Source organism: Meriones unguiculatus, chromosome 2 (assembly GCF_030254825.1).
Source record: "Meriones unguiculatus strain TT.TT164.6M chromosome 2, Bangor_MerUng_6.1, whole genome shotgun sequence".
Taxonomy (NCBI): domain Eukaryota; kingdom Metazoa; phylum Chordata; class Mammalia; order Rodentia; family Muridae; genus Meriones; species Meriones unguiculatus.
In genome coordinates this window covers 50,911,520-50,926,544 of record NC_083350.1, presented here as the reverse complement: position 1 = coordinate 50,926,544, position 15,025 = coordinate 50,911,520, and the positions used below count along the sequence as shown (strand labels likewise).

General features: G+C 46.7%; 1 protein-coding gene across 7 annotated transcripts in view; it reads left to right on the top strand.

Moving 5' to 3' along the window:
- Positions 1–15,025, top strand: part of LOC110543938 (protocadherin alpha-C2) — a 221,863-nt gene that overhangs the window by 44,211 nt on the left and 162,627 nt on the right. The window contains exon 1 of one of the 7 annotated variants that reach the window (XM_060377410.1): positions 5,857–8,368. The exons of 5 other annotated variants lie outside the window; for them this stretch is intronic. In XM_060377410.1, the coding sequence (XP_060233393.1) occupies positions 5,984–8,368 (2,385 nt within the window). In that variant the 5' untranslated portion in view covers positions 5,857–5,983. Of the gene's footprint in view, positions 1–5,856; positions 8,369–10,921; positions 13,698–15,025 lie in introns of those variants that run through there. One more of the 7 variants, XM_060377406.1, reaches the window with a different exon arrangement.

Genomic DNA, 15,025 nt, shown 5'->3' with positions numbered 1-15,025 from the left:
AGCTGACTTACACACTGAGCGCCAATGAACATTTCTCACTGGACGTCCCGCCCAACCACGAGCAGGTGAAACCTCTTGGGCTCGTTTTGCGGAAACCGTTAGACAGAGAAGAAGCCGCAGAGATGCGCTTACTGCTCACGGCCACCGACGGAGGCAAACCCGAGCTGACTGGCACCGTTCAGTTACTCATCACAGTGCTGGATGTCAATGACAACGCTCCAGTATTTGACAGATCCCTCTACACCGTGAAAGTGCCAGAAAACGTTCCAAACGGGACACTGGTGATCAAAGTCAATGCCTCCGATCTGGACGAAGGAGTGAATGGGGACGTTACGTATTCATTTTCTAGTGATGCTTCTCCGGATATAAAATCCAAGTTTCGCGTGGATGCCTTGAGCGGGGAAATTACAGTTTTAGGGATTATTGATTTCGAAGAAAGTCAGACTTACAAGATTCCATTAGAGGCTCGTGATAAAGGCTTCCCACAACTGCCTGGCCACTGTACAGTTCTTGTGGAAGTTATAGATGCCAATGACAACGCCCCACAATTGACTGTCAGCTCCTTGTCTCTCCCAGTATCTGAGGACAGCCAACCTGGCAGAGTCATCACCTTAATCAGCGTGTCTGATCGTGACTCAGGAGCCAACGGGCAGGTGAGCTGCTCCCTGAGTCCTCACGTGCCCTTCAGGCTGGTGTCCACCTTCAAGAATTACTATTCGCTGGTGCTGGACAGCGCCCTGGACCGCGAGAGCACAGCGGCCTATGAGGTGGTGGTGACCGCGCGCGACGGGGGCTTCCCCCCGCTGGGGGCCACCGCCAGCGTGTCCGTGGAGGTGGCCGACGTGAACGATAACGCGCCCGCGTTCGCGCAGCCCGAGTACACGGTGTTCGTGAGGGAGAACAACCCGCCGGGCGCGCACATCTTCACGGTGTCCGCGGCGGACGCGGACGCGCAGGAGAACGCGCTGGTGTCCTACTCGCTGGTGGAGCGGCGCGTGGGCGAGCGCTGGCTGTCGAGCTACGTGTCCGTGCACGCGGAGAGCGGCCGGGTGTTCGCGCTGCAGCCCCTGGACCACGAGGAGCTGGAGCTGCTGCAGTTCCAGGTGAGCGCGCGGGATGCTGGTGTGCCAGCGCTGGGCAGCAATGCCACCCTGCAGGTGTTCGTGCTGGACGAGAACGACAACGCGCCCGCGCTGCTGGGGCCTTTGGCAAACGGGGCTGGTGCCACAGTGAATGAGGTTGTATCTCGCGCACTGGTGCCCGGCCAGGTTGTGGCGAAAGTGCGGGCAGTAGACGCGGACTCTGGCTACAATGCCTGGCTGTCCTATGAGCTGCAGCCGGCTGCAGGTGGAGTTCGGAGTCCATTCCGAGTTGGCCTGTACACGGGCGAGATCAGCACCACGCGTGCCCTGGAAGAGAGCGATGCGCCGCGACAGCGCTTGTTGGTCCTGGTGAAGGACCATGGAGAGCCCGCGCTGACCGCCACAGCCACGGTGTTGCTTTCTCTGGTGGACAGCGGCCAGATGCAGAAGGTCCCATCGAAGGTGTCAGCTGGAGCCTCCAGCCCGGATCAGGGGCTGGTGACCGTCAACGTGTACCTGATCGTCGCCATCTGCGCGGTGTCCAGCCTGCTGGTGCTCACACTGCTGCTGTACACCGCGCTGCGCTGCTCAGCGGCGCCCACCGATGGAGCCTGTGCTCCAGGGAAGCCCGTGCTGGTGTGCTCCAGCGCGGTGGGGAGCTGGTCCTACTCACAGCAGAGAAGACAGAGGGTGTGCTCTGGAGAGGGCCCGCCCAAGACCGACCTCATGGCCTTCAGCCCCAGCCTGCCTCAGGGCCCCAGCTCTACGGACAACGTGAGTCTTAAATATTTTCCTCTCCAGGCTTGAAAGAAAAGGGTTAGCTGTTTTCCATAGTGCGCCCCATTAATTGCAGCACCAGGGGGGCTGAGTCAGGAAGATAACCTGGTCGTGAGTTCAATCTGGCCTACAAAGGGAGTTTCCGGCCAGCGTGGGTGGCTCCTCCATAAAGCTGGTAATTTACGGTGGTCTGTAACCGCGATAAAAATTTGCTAATATGAATAATGGCTTTGCTTCTTTTCATAACGGATTTCCAAAGTGAAACGTTTGCGGATCCAGTGTGTCCAATGTCCAAACTTCTTAGAATAGACGCCCGTTCCCATAACATGCTAGGCAAGCGCTCTTAACAAGTTTGGTCCCCATTCCATCGTCAACCCGACGATAAAGTAATTTAAACATATGTTGACCTATTATGCGTTCTCGTGCTTTGTGTATTGTACCACAACACATGTTTTAACACTGTTGGTTTAATGTCTTTACAAGTTGAACTATCTCCATTTCTTATTGCAGAAATTTATATTCCCCAATCATTTTTGTGTAGTACTTTCTCTCTCTCTCTCTTTTTTTAAAAAACCTTATTTGGAGGATTGTGTTTGTTATGTTTGTGATAATTAGTATTTAAAAATATAGTACTATCAGGATTTAAGTAGTACTTTCATTTGGCTTCTTGTTTGTATAGGGAATATAATCATGTTCAAAATCGTGAAGAATTGACTTTAGTATACAGTGAAAGTTATTCCCATTTCTTACATTCAAATATTTACCTGTCTGGGAGGTTTTGGTGGTCTGTCATATATTCTAAAACCATGAATACATCATGTACAATATACCTTTCTGTTTCAGAAAAATAGTAATACTTAAAATCTTTTTCTTCATTTTGCAGTTCTTTTGCAAGTCATCCATTGTCTTTTCTTTCTTCCTCATGCAAAGTCTTATTTCATCAACTCAGATTCATCAAGATTTATTGGTTAAGCTGTCAGTGCGCACATCCGTGGAGCACAAATGTTGATTATAAAATCCATGTTGCTTTAAAAATTTCCAGCGCTTGTTTAGTGAGCTCTGCCAGGCAACTTTCAAAGTTGGCAAAGTTCTAGTACATGCTGTGGGATTGTTTTAGAATTGTTTGCTCTTGTTTTCAACATGAATAAAAGCAAAGGTGCCCGACTCATGAGCAGCTCTCAGAGGACATTTACAATAGAGCACTACACAAGCATACCAAACTGTGCTCCTGTTTAAAGAGTAGTCCATTTTGGAGAACATTTATGATTATGACAGAGTTTTAGGGCTACTAATTGTAATTATTGTATTGCTTTTTAAATACCTGGATTATCTTACTTGCATGTACAATTTTAAAGCCTTCTTGGCATAGTACTCAATAAATTAAAATAATTTAAATAAAATTAAAATTGATTCATCTTTGAACACAGTAGAAGTCGACGGTGGAACTGCCTTACCTAGACACCCATATTTATTTATTTATTTATTTATTTATTTATTTTTGGTTTGGTAAATCAGTTTTGAGAAATACAAACTCAGGATTTTCTTTTCTGGCTATGGGCTATTCTGATTGTTTGTAAACATTCTCAGATTCTGTAAATCAGTTTTCTTTCTGAAGTCTTTAATGTTATTTATAGAGATAATCTTTTTGTAAGTAAAATGAGGGTAGATTTAGTAGTTTCATAGAAAATCCCATTATCCTTTTTTTGTTATGCTTTCTTGTCTGTGCATTTTCAGTACACTTATTACCTGTAGCTAGAGATGTTTTCTTATTTCAAGGGCTAAAAAGCAATTAAAATATTCCATAACTACATGTTTGTCATGTCCCCCAAAATCTAGACTTTTAAAAACTTAAGTAAAAATCCATATGTCATGCCTTACTTATTTTTTGACATTGAAACACTTTAGTTAGAACTACATTAAATAAAAACCTTCAATGGTGCAGGGAATCTTATGAAAGAAGGGGGAGAGAGTAAGACCTGGAGAGGACAGGAGCTCCACAAGGAGAGCAACAGAACCAAAATATTTGGGTCTTTTCTGAGACCGACACTCCAGCCAAGGACCATTCATGGAGATAACCTTGAACCTGTGCTCAGACTTAGCCCATGACAGCTCAGTATCCAAGTGGGTTCCCAAGGGGGACAGGGACTGTCTCTGACATGAACTCAGTGGCTGGTTCTTTGACCACCTCCCCCTGAAGGGAGAACAGCCTTGCCAGGCCAGAGAGGAGGACAATGCAGCCAGTCTTGATAAGCTAGGGTCAGATGGAAGGGGAGGAGGACCTCCCCTATCAGTGGACTTGGAGAGGAGCATGGGAGGAGATGAGGGAGGGAGAGTGGGATTTGGAGGGAATAAGAGAGGGGGCTACAGCTGTGATATAAAGTGAATAAACTGTAATTAATATAAAAAATAAAAATTTAATTAAGAAAGCTTCAATGTAATGTATGTTTTGTAGGTACTTCACAGATCACAAGGATAGGGATCTATGAAAGAACAACAGGTTCCTTTGAAATAATCAGCAGTTCAGTATTAAGGCTACTAGAGGAATTTCAATTAAGCATATATATTACCAAATGCAATTTTTAAAAATGCAGTGAAATTTTTTTTTTGAGAATTAACTTCTGAGGCAAACCTTGAGGGTAGCATTTTCATGGATAAAAAAAGAAGTAGAAGAAAACTTGAACGGGAGATTTTTAGAAAGAGATGGTGTATAGTATGATCCACACTGGAAAGTGGTCAGACACATCATGAAGAAGACTGGCTGTGGTGTCGTGGATGTGAGGCTTCGGTCTTTATACTTGTTAAGTACAACGCTAATATCCTAGAAGTCTCAGGATGCTCCAGCAGAAGTTGTAGCCACAAGGACAACAGTTATTATATATAAAATGGCAAGGGTCTAGGGAAATTTTAAATACTGTCTACAAGGGAAAGCCAGCAATAAAAATAAGTTTGGGACGATGTCTGTGTAAGTTTGGAGAACGGCAGAGGTACAGAAATTGTGATGTTCAAATATTTAGATTGGGTGGTATCGAAATTTATTTTTGGCCTTTGTTTGAGACAGGGTCTCACTGTGTAGCCCTGGCTGTCCTGGAATTCACTGTGTAGACCAGGCTGTCCTTGAAGTCACAGCAATCCCCCTGCTTTTGGCTCCCTACTGCTAGGATGAAAGGTGCGCACCCCTATCTCTGTCTTTGTGTAGTTGTAACTTTAAGCATGCTTCAAAGATAAACTAATATGAAGACACTGAAATGGACAAGAATCACACGAAGGAAAAAGCAAAAATACGAAGAGGTTAAAGTCATAATTTTAAAAATGTTCATATTTTGGAACGGCAGAAAGATCCAAATCCAGCGAAGACCAGTAGTTGAAATGCTACTAGAATCTGCAATGACTGAGAAATCTCTAAAGGAAAGTGTTGTGAGAGAGGCCTGTTTGGGCACATTACACATACATTGATTGCTGAGAAAAATGTGTCCTCATCTTCCAATATTTGTAATTAGAATAATTTAAGAAATTTTATGTTCATTGGATAATCAAGTAGAAATGTAATAAGAATTCACAAGAACACATATGAACTTATAAAAATAGAGTTACACGTTAAAATAGAATAATACATGCGAATGACCAGCTACCGGTGAACAAATTTCCCTCCACACACATGTGGAGGGAAGGCTGTCCCAGGGATACGCATGTCACTCTCATGCCATAATACATATTGCAGAGTGATGTTAGCCTATTACTAATTATTAAGAAGAAACGTTTTTCCTTCATGAAGAGATCGCTCACTGAAACAAACTTTCTGTGAGGAGAGAGAAGATAAACGTACAAGCACTTGAAAAGCTAAGGATCTACTATTGAAAAGTAAAGATTGAAAAGAAAACATTTACGAAAGAAAATTTTTGGCCAGGTTAAATCTTTGGAATCATTACCCACTGGAGCCGCATGATGTCGCTGTCTATCAAGGTCTGGCTAGCCAGGATCGCGAGGCGATTCTTGTAGCAGTTCTGTCTCTTAACAGCGGAACAATGGCAATCGCAGCTCCGCTGGATTAAAAGGTTCCAGACGCACAGCAGTGGATCTTTACATCAAGACAGGGCTTTCTCAAAGGGACAAAACGAGTACCTGACATGGTGTTTTCCCGACGAGGGGGTCGGGACTCCCGGCGTCTGCTGCTCTGGCTTCTCCTCCTGGCAGGCTGGGAGGCAGGCAGCGGCCAGCTCCACTACTCCGTCCCCGAGGAGGCCAAGCACGGCACCTTCGTGGGCCGCATCGCGCAGGACCTGGGGCTGGAGCTGGCGGAGCTGGTGCCCCGCCTGTTCAGGGTGGCGTCCAAGGACCGCGGGGACCTTCTGGAGGTGAATCTGCAGAATGGCATTCTGTTCGTGAATTCTCGGATCGACCGGGAGGAGCTGTGCGGGCGGAGCGCGGAGTGCAGCATCCACCTGGAGGTGATCGTGGACCGTCCGCTGCAGGTTTTCCACGTGGAGGTGGAGGTGAGGGACATTAACGACAACCCGCCCGTGTTCCCCGTCAAAGAACAAATGCTGCGTATTTCAGAATCCAGGATGTTAGACTCTAGGTTTCCGCTAGAGGGCGCATCAGATGCAGATATTGGAACCAATTCTGTGATAACCTACAGGCTGGAATCTAATGATTACTTCACACTCATTGTGAGTTCAAAGGACGAAGAAAATAAACAGGTTGAGTTAGCATTAAGAAAATCCTTGGACAGAGAGGCTGACCCTGAGCACACGCTACTGCTGACCGCCACGGATGGGGGCAAGCCTGAGCTCACAGGCTCCGCTCAGCTGCTGGTCGCCGTGCTGGATGTGAACGACAACGCCCCGACTTTCCAGCATCCCGAGTATGAAGTGAGACTCTCGGAACACTCAGACAGCGGGACCACGGTTATTAGACTGAACGCTTCCGACAGGGACGAAGGGAGCAACGCAGCCATCGCTTACTCTTTCAACAGGCTGGTCCCGCCCCAGGTTCTGGACCAGTTCAGCATAGACACAGACACAGGAGAAATCGTAGTTCGAGGGAGTTTGGATTTTGAGCAAGTCAACACCTACAAAATCCGCGTTGACGCGACGGACAAAGGACATCCTCCGATGGCGGGCCACTGCACTGTTTTAGTGAAGGTGCTGGATGAAAACGACAATGCGCCCCGGATCACGTTGACCTCCTTATCCCTGCCTGTCCGAGAGGACGCTGCACTGGACACTGTCATCGCCCTCATCAGCGTTTCGGACATGGACTCCGGAGCCAACGGGCAGGTGAGCTGCTCCCTGAGTCCTCAGGTGCCCTTCAGGCTGGTGTCCACCTTCAAGAATTACTATTCGCTGGTGCTGGACAGCGCCCTGGACCGCGAGAGCACAGCGGCCTATGAGGTGGTGGTGACCGCGCGCGACGGGGGCTCCCCCCCGCTGGGGGCCACCGCCAGCGTGTCCGTGGAGGTGGCCGACGTGAACGACCACGCGCCCGCGTTCGCGCAGCCCGAGTACACGGTGTTCGTGAGGGAGAACAACCCGCCGGGCGCGCACATCTTCACGGTGTCCGCGGCGGACGCGGACGCGCAGGAGAACGCGCTGGTGTCCTACTCGCTGGTGGAGCGGCGCGTGGGCGAGCGCTGGCTGTCGAGCTACGTGTCCGTGCACGCGGAGAGCGGCCGGGTGTTCGCGCTGCAGCCCCTGGACCACGAGGAGCTGGAGCTGCTGCAGTTCCAGGTGAGCGCGAGGGACGCTGGTGTGCCAGCGCTGGGCAGCAATGCCACCCTGCAGGTGTTCGTGCTGGACGAGAACGACAACGCGCCCGCGCTGCTGGGGCCTCAGGCGGGCAGCGCAGTGAGCGAACTGGTGTCACGGACGGTGGGTGCGGGCCACGTGGTGACGAAGGTGCGCGCGGTGGACGCGGACTCTGGCTACAACGCGTGGCTGTCCTATGAGCTGCATCCTTTGGCAGGAGGTACTCGGAGCCTGTTCCGCGTTGGTCTGTACACGGGCGAGATCAGTACAACACGCGCCCTCGACGAGTCAGATGCGCCTAGACAGCGCCTGTTGGTCCTGGTGAAAGACCACGGGGAGCCAGTTCTGACCTCCACAGCTACAGTTCTAGTGTCACTGGTTGAGAGCAGCCAGGCGCCAAAGACCTCTTCTCACGCTTCTGGACGTGCTCCACTCCCAGAAGCGTCGCTGGTGACCGTCAACGTGTACCTGATCGTCGCCATCTGCGCGGTGTCTAGCCTGCTGGTGCTCACGCTGCTGCTCTACACCGCGCTGCGCTGCTCAGCGACGCCCACGGAGGGCGCGTGTGCTCCGGGGAAGCCCGTGCTGGTGTGCTCCAGCGCGGTGGGGAGCTGGTCCTACTCTCAGCAGAGGCGGCAGAGGGTGTGTTCTGGAGAGGGCCCGCCCAAGACCGACCTCATGGCCTTCAGCCCAAGTATTCCACCGCGTCCACCATCAGAGGACATTGGGGAAGGGCAAGATTTAAATGTGGATCATGGCTTTCAAGTAAGTCCATTTACATGTAGGAGTATTTAATTTGTCGAAGCTTTGTAATCCCTTTCGTGGCATTTCACACTTGCACGTTATTGTTAAAATTTAACATTTTTGTAGTTATAATTTTTTAATCTACTTTATTTTTTGTGTTGTCATACATTTATTAATTAATTAAGTAATTATCCGAGATTCTACATTTTCACAGGTTGTCCTGATTCTCTTGGGTTCAACTAACATGCCACAAACTGATTATCCACACACACACACCTGAATCTCTGTTGTTCAAGTTGTCACAAGCAACTTCGTATTAGGTGGAATACTTAGTTTAGCCTTTTTATGACTCCAGACTTCTAGAGCAGAACTTTAGTGACAGCTGTGGAAATGCATTCATCCAAGCATCTAAATTTCATGAGCTTTTAATGTATTCTGCAGCATTACTGGAAAGGTATATCTTAAAATATTATCTTCTGTTTACACTATATTAATTTCATGATGGTTCGAAATACTTTATCATCGTTTTATTTTTCATTTTAGTTCTAGTAGTTTCAAGGTAATGTAACATTTATTTCTGTTTTAAACCTCTTAGTCATAAAATACAGGATAATTTCTTTTTAAATATTTAGTTTTCACTTTACCCCTCATTTTCTTATGAGCCAGCCAAAAGTAAAATGATGACAAGGCAAATGTCTGAGACTGCTCTCAATACAACTTATTTTTATTAAGTTTTATTTCCTTCATTTTTTCCTCTCAGTCTTTTTTGAACAGGGTGGTAACCATGTAGCTCAGTTTCACCAAAGCTTCATCATGCTCTTTTCTCAGCGCCCTGAGTGCTGGGATATGGCAAATTTTGCCATTTCAAGTTTCATTTGTTTATTTCACTGGTATGGAAGTTTTACTGTATTTTCAATAATTTAATATTTTGAAAATTCTTAGCTGGTCAATAGTAGCTCTTATTTTTATAAACATCTGCTAAATTTGAATCAGTGATACAGCAATCTTTTGAATATGATTTTATGCATTTTATAAAAATGTTTTATATATGTTCAAAAATCCAGGTTCAAATCCTAGCACCTCACCACAAAAATATATGATGAGTTTACATTTAACATGATTTAACAAAAAAAGATCAAGAATACTGTACACAGTAATTTTATTGTTGTAGAACAGATCTGTAACTTATAAATACTTATATATACTCAAAATAATGAGGACCTCTTTTTAGTTCACATAGAAATATTTTGCTTGGGGAGGGGAATCTCTGAAACTTTGGAATACTTTCTTTGTCTTTCAACATTTAAAATCTAGAACTTCTTTTTTTCTCCCTTTGCTTCTTGTGTCTGTTTAAATTTCGCTGACATTACTTAGTTATTGGATACTGAGCACATTCCTTAAAAGACAATAGTTAGACTTAATGGAAATGAATTAGAGGTTTTGGGAACTCTGGGCTGTTATGGCTTGTTAGTAACATAATGATATCACATGTCATTTATGACTAGGTTGTATCCTTTTTTTTTCAACTGAAAGAAATCAGAAAGACATTTTGTGTTTGGCTTTACACTTTTCATAACTCCTGTCTATGTCTATCATCTTATTTGTCTATCAAAATGCACTACATCAAATGAATTATTTTGGCTCTCAGGTTTAAGGACTTTTGGCTTTCTGTATGCATGTTTGTAACACTATTTGAATAGAATGTGCATCCTATTCTTTGTGGAAATGATTTTATACTTCCTGTTATGTTGACATCTACCTGGCTTTCTGATGTGGCTTTATCATTTTAATTGGGTCTACAAAGTATAAGTGTCAATCAAGGTCCTTTATATCATCTAACACTGTATTTGGTAACTAATAATTTCAAACATAATAAACAATGTTTGTGATTTTGCTTTTAGACCCCCAAAAGGACTAACAATTAGTTTAATTAATTTACATGTTTACATGAGAGAATAGGACTTAAAAGAGAGTTTTTCTTAAGTAGAACCTAGGCAGAAAAGAATCATAGTATAATTTTTAAAGTAGAAGTGTCCATAAACCCTGAATAAACAATACTGAAGTTGAAATGTCCTATGGAGCGATACAATACAAGCTATGCAAGAGATAAAGGAGAGATCGCTATTCACATAAGACAACGATTAAAAAATTATATTATGTAGGTGTGAAAATAAAACATGAAAAAATAAAATATGAGGATAGGAACAAGTTATATAAGTATTAATAAAGAGAAACACATATTCATATTTTCTCCCCATGAAGAATGTTTAACTAAATTATATTTTAGAAACGCTTAATACATTTACAATTCATGAAATCACTAAAAAAAAACCTACTTCATCTTCGTATACTTGCTGATTTCAAAAAGTTTATTTTTGATCAGTAAATTTCTGGGTGCCTCGCTTCCCTAGGCATAGTGACTCACAGAACAGTCTGTTACATCAGGATCTGAAATTTAGGATTTCTGGCGAGTTACAGAACAAAGTGGTTTTCGGATCTAATACTTTTGATTGTGTAGCTGATCATTTTTAATCGCCACTCCATTTTAATCAACATTTTAAAATTATGCGGACGGCTTCCCCAGGCACAGGAGAACTGTAATTATGGCATTTCGTAGTTTCAATAACCATTCCTCTAATAATGCCTGCGCCAAGAGAAAGGTGGTTTTCTATCTCAACAACGATAAAATTCAGAGAATGAAAGGAAAAACTTGCAAGGTCAACGTCTATTCGCCGAATATGTACTTACTCTTTGGGCCGCATGATGTCGCTCTTGGCCGCCTCATTGGTTCTGATCCAGGACTAGTACAGACATTCTTTTTGCAGGAGAAAAGACACTCCTTTCTTTTTCACTCCGATGAGCGATGGTGAACGCGGGAGGGTAGAGCTGAGAGAATCAGACGGCATCCCTGCATTTGGAGGCGGTTTAAGGGAACTGGACAAATCAAGCTCCTGAAATGCTGTATTTAGGCCCTGCAGTCCCGGAGGCCCGGTGTCTCATGCTTTCGCTTCTGCTGGTTGCAGTTTGGGAGGCAGGCAGCGGCCAGCTCCACTACTCCGTCCCCGAGGAGGCCAAGCACGGCACCTTCGTGGGCCGCATCGCGCAGGACCTGGGGCTGGAGCTGGCGGAGCTGGCTCCCGGTCTCTTTCAGTTGGATTCCAAGGGCTTTGGGGACCTTCTGGAGGTGAATCTGCAGAATGGCATTCTGTTCGTGAATTCTCGGATCGACCGGGAGGAGCTGTGCGGGCGGAGCGCGGAGTGCAGCATCCACCTGGAGGTGATCGTGGACCGTCCGCTGCAGGTTTTCCACGTGGAGGTGGAGGTGAGGGACATTAACGACAACCCGCCCGTGTTCCCAGCCACACAAAAGACTCTGTTTATTCCGGAGTCCAGGCTGCTTGACTCGCGGTTTCCACTAGAGGGCGCGTCAGACGCGGATGTCGGCTCCAATGCTCAGCTGACTTACACACTGAGCGCCAATGAACATTTCTCACTGGACGTCCCGCCCAACCACGAGCAGGTGAAACCTCTTGGGCTCGTTTTGCGGAAACCGTTAGACAGAGAAGAAGCTGCAGAGATGCGCTTACTGCTCACGGCCACTGACGGAGGCAAACCCGAGCTGAGCGGCACAGTTCAGTTACTCATCACAGTGCTGGATGCCAATGACAACGCTCCAGTATTTGACAGATCCCTCTACACCGTGAAAGTGCCAGAAAACGTTCCAAACGGGACACTGGTGATCAAAGTCAATGCCTCCGATCTGGACGAAGGAGTGAATGGGGACGTTACGTATTCATTTTCTAGTGATGCTTCTCCGGATATAAAATCCAAGTTTCGCGTGGATGCCTTGAGCGGGGAAATTACAGTTTTAGGGATTATTGATTTCGAAGAAAGTCAGGCTTACAAGATTCCACTAGAGGCCCGTGATAAAGGCCTCCCACCACTAATTGGTCATTGCACAGTTCTTGTGGAAGTTGTAGATGCTAATGACAACGCCCCACAGCTCAATGTCAAGACGCTCTGGCTCCCTGTTAAAGAAGATGCACAGTTGGGGAAAGTTATCGCCCTGATAAGTGTGACTGATCTAGATGCAGGTGCCAACGGGCAGGTGAGCTGCTCCCTGAGTCCTCAGGTGCCCTTCAGGCTGGTGTCCACCTTCAAGAATTACTATTCGCTGGTGCTGGACAGCGCCCTGGACCGCGAGAGCACAGCGGCCTATGAGGTGGTGGTGACCGCGCGCGACGGGGGCTCCCCCCCGCTGGGGGCCACCGCCAGCGTGTCCGTGGAGGTGGCCGACGTGAACGACCACGCGCCCGCGTTCGCGCAGCCCGAGTACACGGTGTTCGTGAGGGAGAACAACCCGCCGGGCGCGCACATCTTCACGGTGTCGGCGGCGGACGCGGACGCGCAGGAGAACGCGCTGGTGTCCTACTCGCTGGTGGAGCGGCGCGTGGGCGAGCGCTGGCTGTCGAGCTACGTGTCCGTGCACGCGGAGAGCGGCCGGGTGTTCGCGCTGCAGCCCCTGGACCACGAGGAGCTGGAGCTGCTGCAGTTCCAGGTGAGCGCGCGGGACGCTGGTGTGCCAGCGCTGGGCAGCAATGCCACCCTGCAGGTGTTCGTGCTGGACGAAAACGACAACGCGCCCCTGTTGATTGGGTCTGGGAAGGGCGGTGAATATGGAGTGTTCAATCAGTTGTTGCCCAGGTCTGTGGATCCTGGCCACGTGGTGACGAAGGTGCGCGCTGTAGACGCGGACTCTGGCTACAATGCTTGGCTGTCTTATGAGCTGCAGTCGTGGCCAGGCAGCATGCGTAGCCCATTTCGTGTAGGACTATACACCGGAGAGATCAGCACCACAAGGGCCTTAGAGGAGGCAGATGGGACTAGACAGCGCCTGCTGGTGCTGGTGAAGGACCACGGGGAGCCTCAGCTGACGGCCACAGCCACCGTGCTGGTGTCTCTAGAGGAAAACGGCCAGGCGCCCAAGCTGTCGTCGCGGTCCTCAGTGCGTGCGACAGTGCCAGAACCTTCTTTAGTGGATGTGAACGTGTACCTGATCGTCGCCATCTGCGCGGTGTCCAGCCTGCTGGTGCTCACGCTGCTGCTCTACACCGCGCTGCGCTGCTCAGCGGCGCCCACGGAGGGCGCGTGCGGGCCGGGGAAGCCCGTGCTGGTGTGCTCCAGCGAGGTGGGCACCTGGTCCTACTCGCAGCAGAGAAGACAGAGGGTGTGCTCTGGAGAGGGCCCGCCCAAGACTGACCTCATGGCCTTCAGCCCCAGCCTGCCTCCCTGTCCTGGGTCTGCAGATGGATCTGGAGAACCATCTGTTTCTTTGCACTCCTCTGAGAAGGTGAGTTGTTGTAGAATTGAATTTATTCCTAGAGATATTTCTTCGTGGCAGATTTTAAAAACTTTCTCAGTATACTTAAATACTGGGTTTAAAAAAAAAATCTCTACAAATCTACGAGCGTTTTAAAAACAGCAGATATAAAATTGGAGAAGACTTGTGTTTGCACACTCCAGTAAGAACAAACATCTGTGCGTTAAAGAAGCATCAATTAACTGCTGAAGTCATTTTTAAAACTATAATATGTGAGTCGAATTGCTAATGCTTAGCTTCTGTAGGACTTGAAAGCTATTTGTTGTGAAAAACAAAAAGGAAACAACAAAACCCAAACCAACCAACCAACCAACCAAAAACAAAACAAAACAAAACAAAAGAATTCCCAAAACTCCAACAACTCAAAAAAAAAAAAAAAAAGCAAACAAACAAAAACAAAAACAATGAGAAAAGTCCTATAAGGGTTTGGTAGTCTTTCAATTAATATGACTATAATTGGATAGGGGCACATTAACCAGGGAATCATAATACAAAACAAAACAAAACAAAAAACAAAAACAAAAACAAACAAACAAAAAAACCAAACAAAAAACAGCTTCTCTACTTAGAGACCTAATTCTAGGCTGGGCATGGTGATGCACACCTTTGATCCTAGCACAGAGGCAGATGTATCTTTGTGAGTTTAAGGCCAGCCTAGTCTACACAGTGAGTTCCAGGACAGTCAAGACTACACAGAGAGAACCTGTCTGAAACAAAACAATGCAAAACAAAAACCCCAAACCCCCAAAGCCAGAAATACAATTTTATAAAAAGGTATAAATATGACTCTCATTTCAATATGTGTAAAAGGTATTCCTAAATTTCTCATTATGTAAATTATAAGGTGTCTACTGACATAATTTCTATAATGTTTATAATTCTGTACTATTTCTCTTGTGATATTACAGGAAATCCTCTCTCCTGACAGTTAATAATTTCTTTCTTTTTAAAATAGCTTTTTGAGAGAGGGTTTCTTTGTGTGGGCCCTGGATGTCTGGCCCTGGCTACCAGGCTGGCCCTGAAATCATAGAGATCTACCTGTTTCTGCCTTCCAAGCGCTGGCATTAAAAATGTACCACCACCACCCAGCACTTTCTTTCTTCAGGAAGCGATTTATTTTTTTATTTTTTATTTTTTTCTTTATTAATTACACTTTACTAACTTTGTATCCCCCTCGTGGTTTCCTCCCTCCTCCCGTCCCAATCCCTCCCTTCCTCCATCCTCTGCCTGCATACCCCTCCCCAAGCGATTTATAAAATCAGCCTTTTTTCGGATTTGTGATTAAAAATTTGGCATGT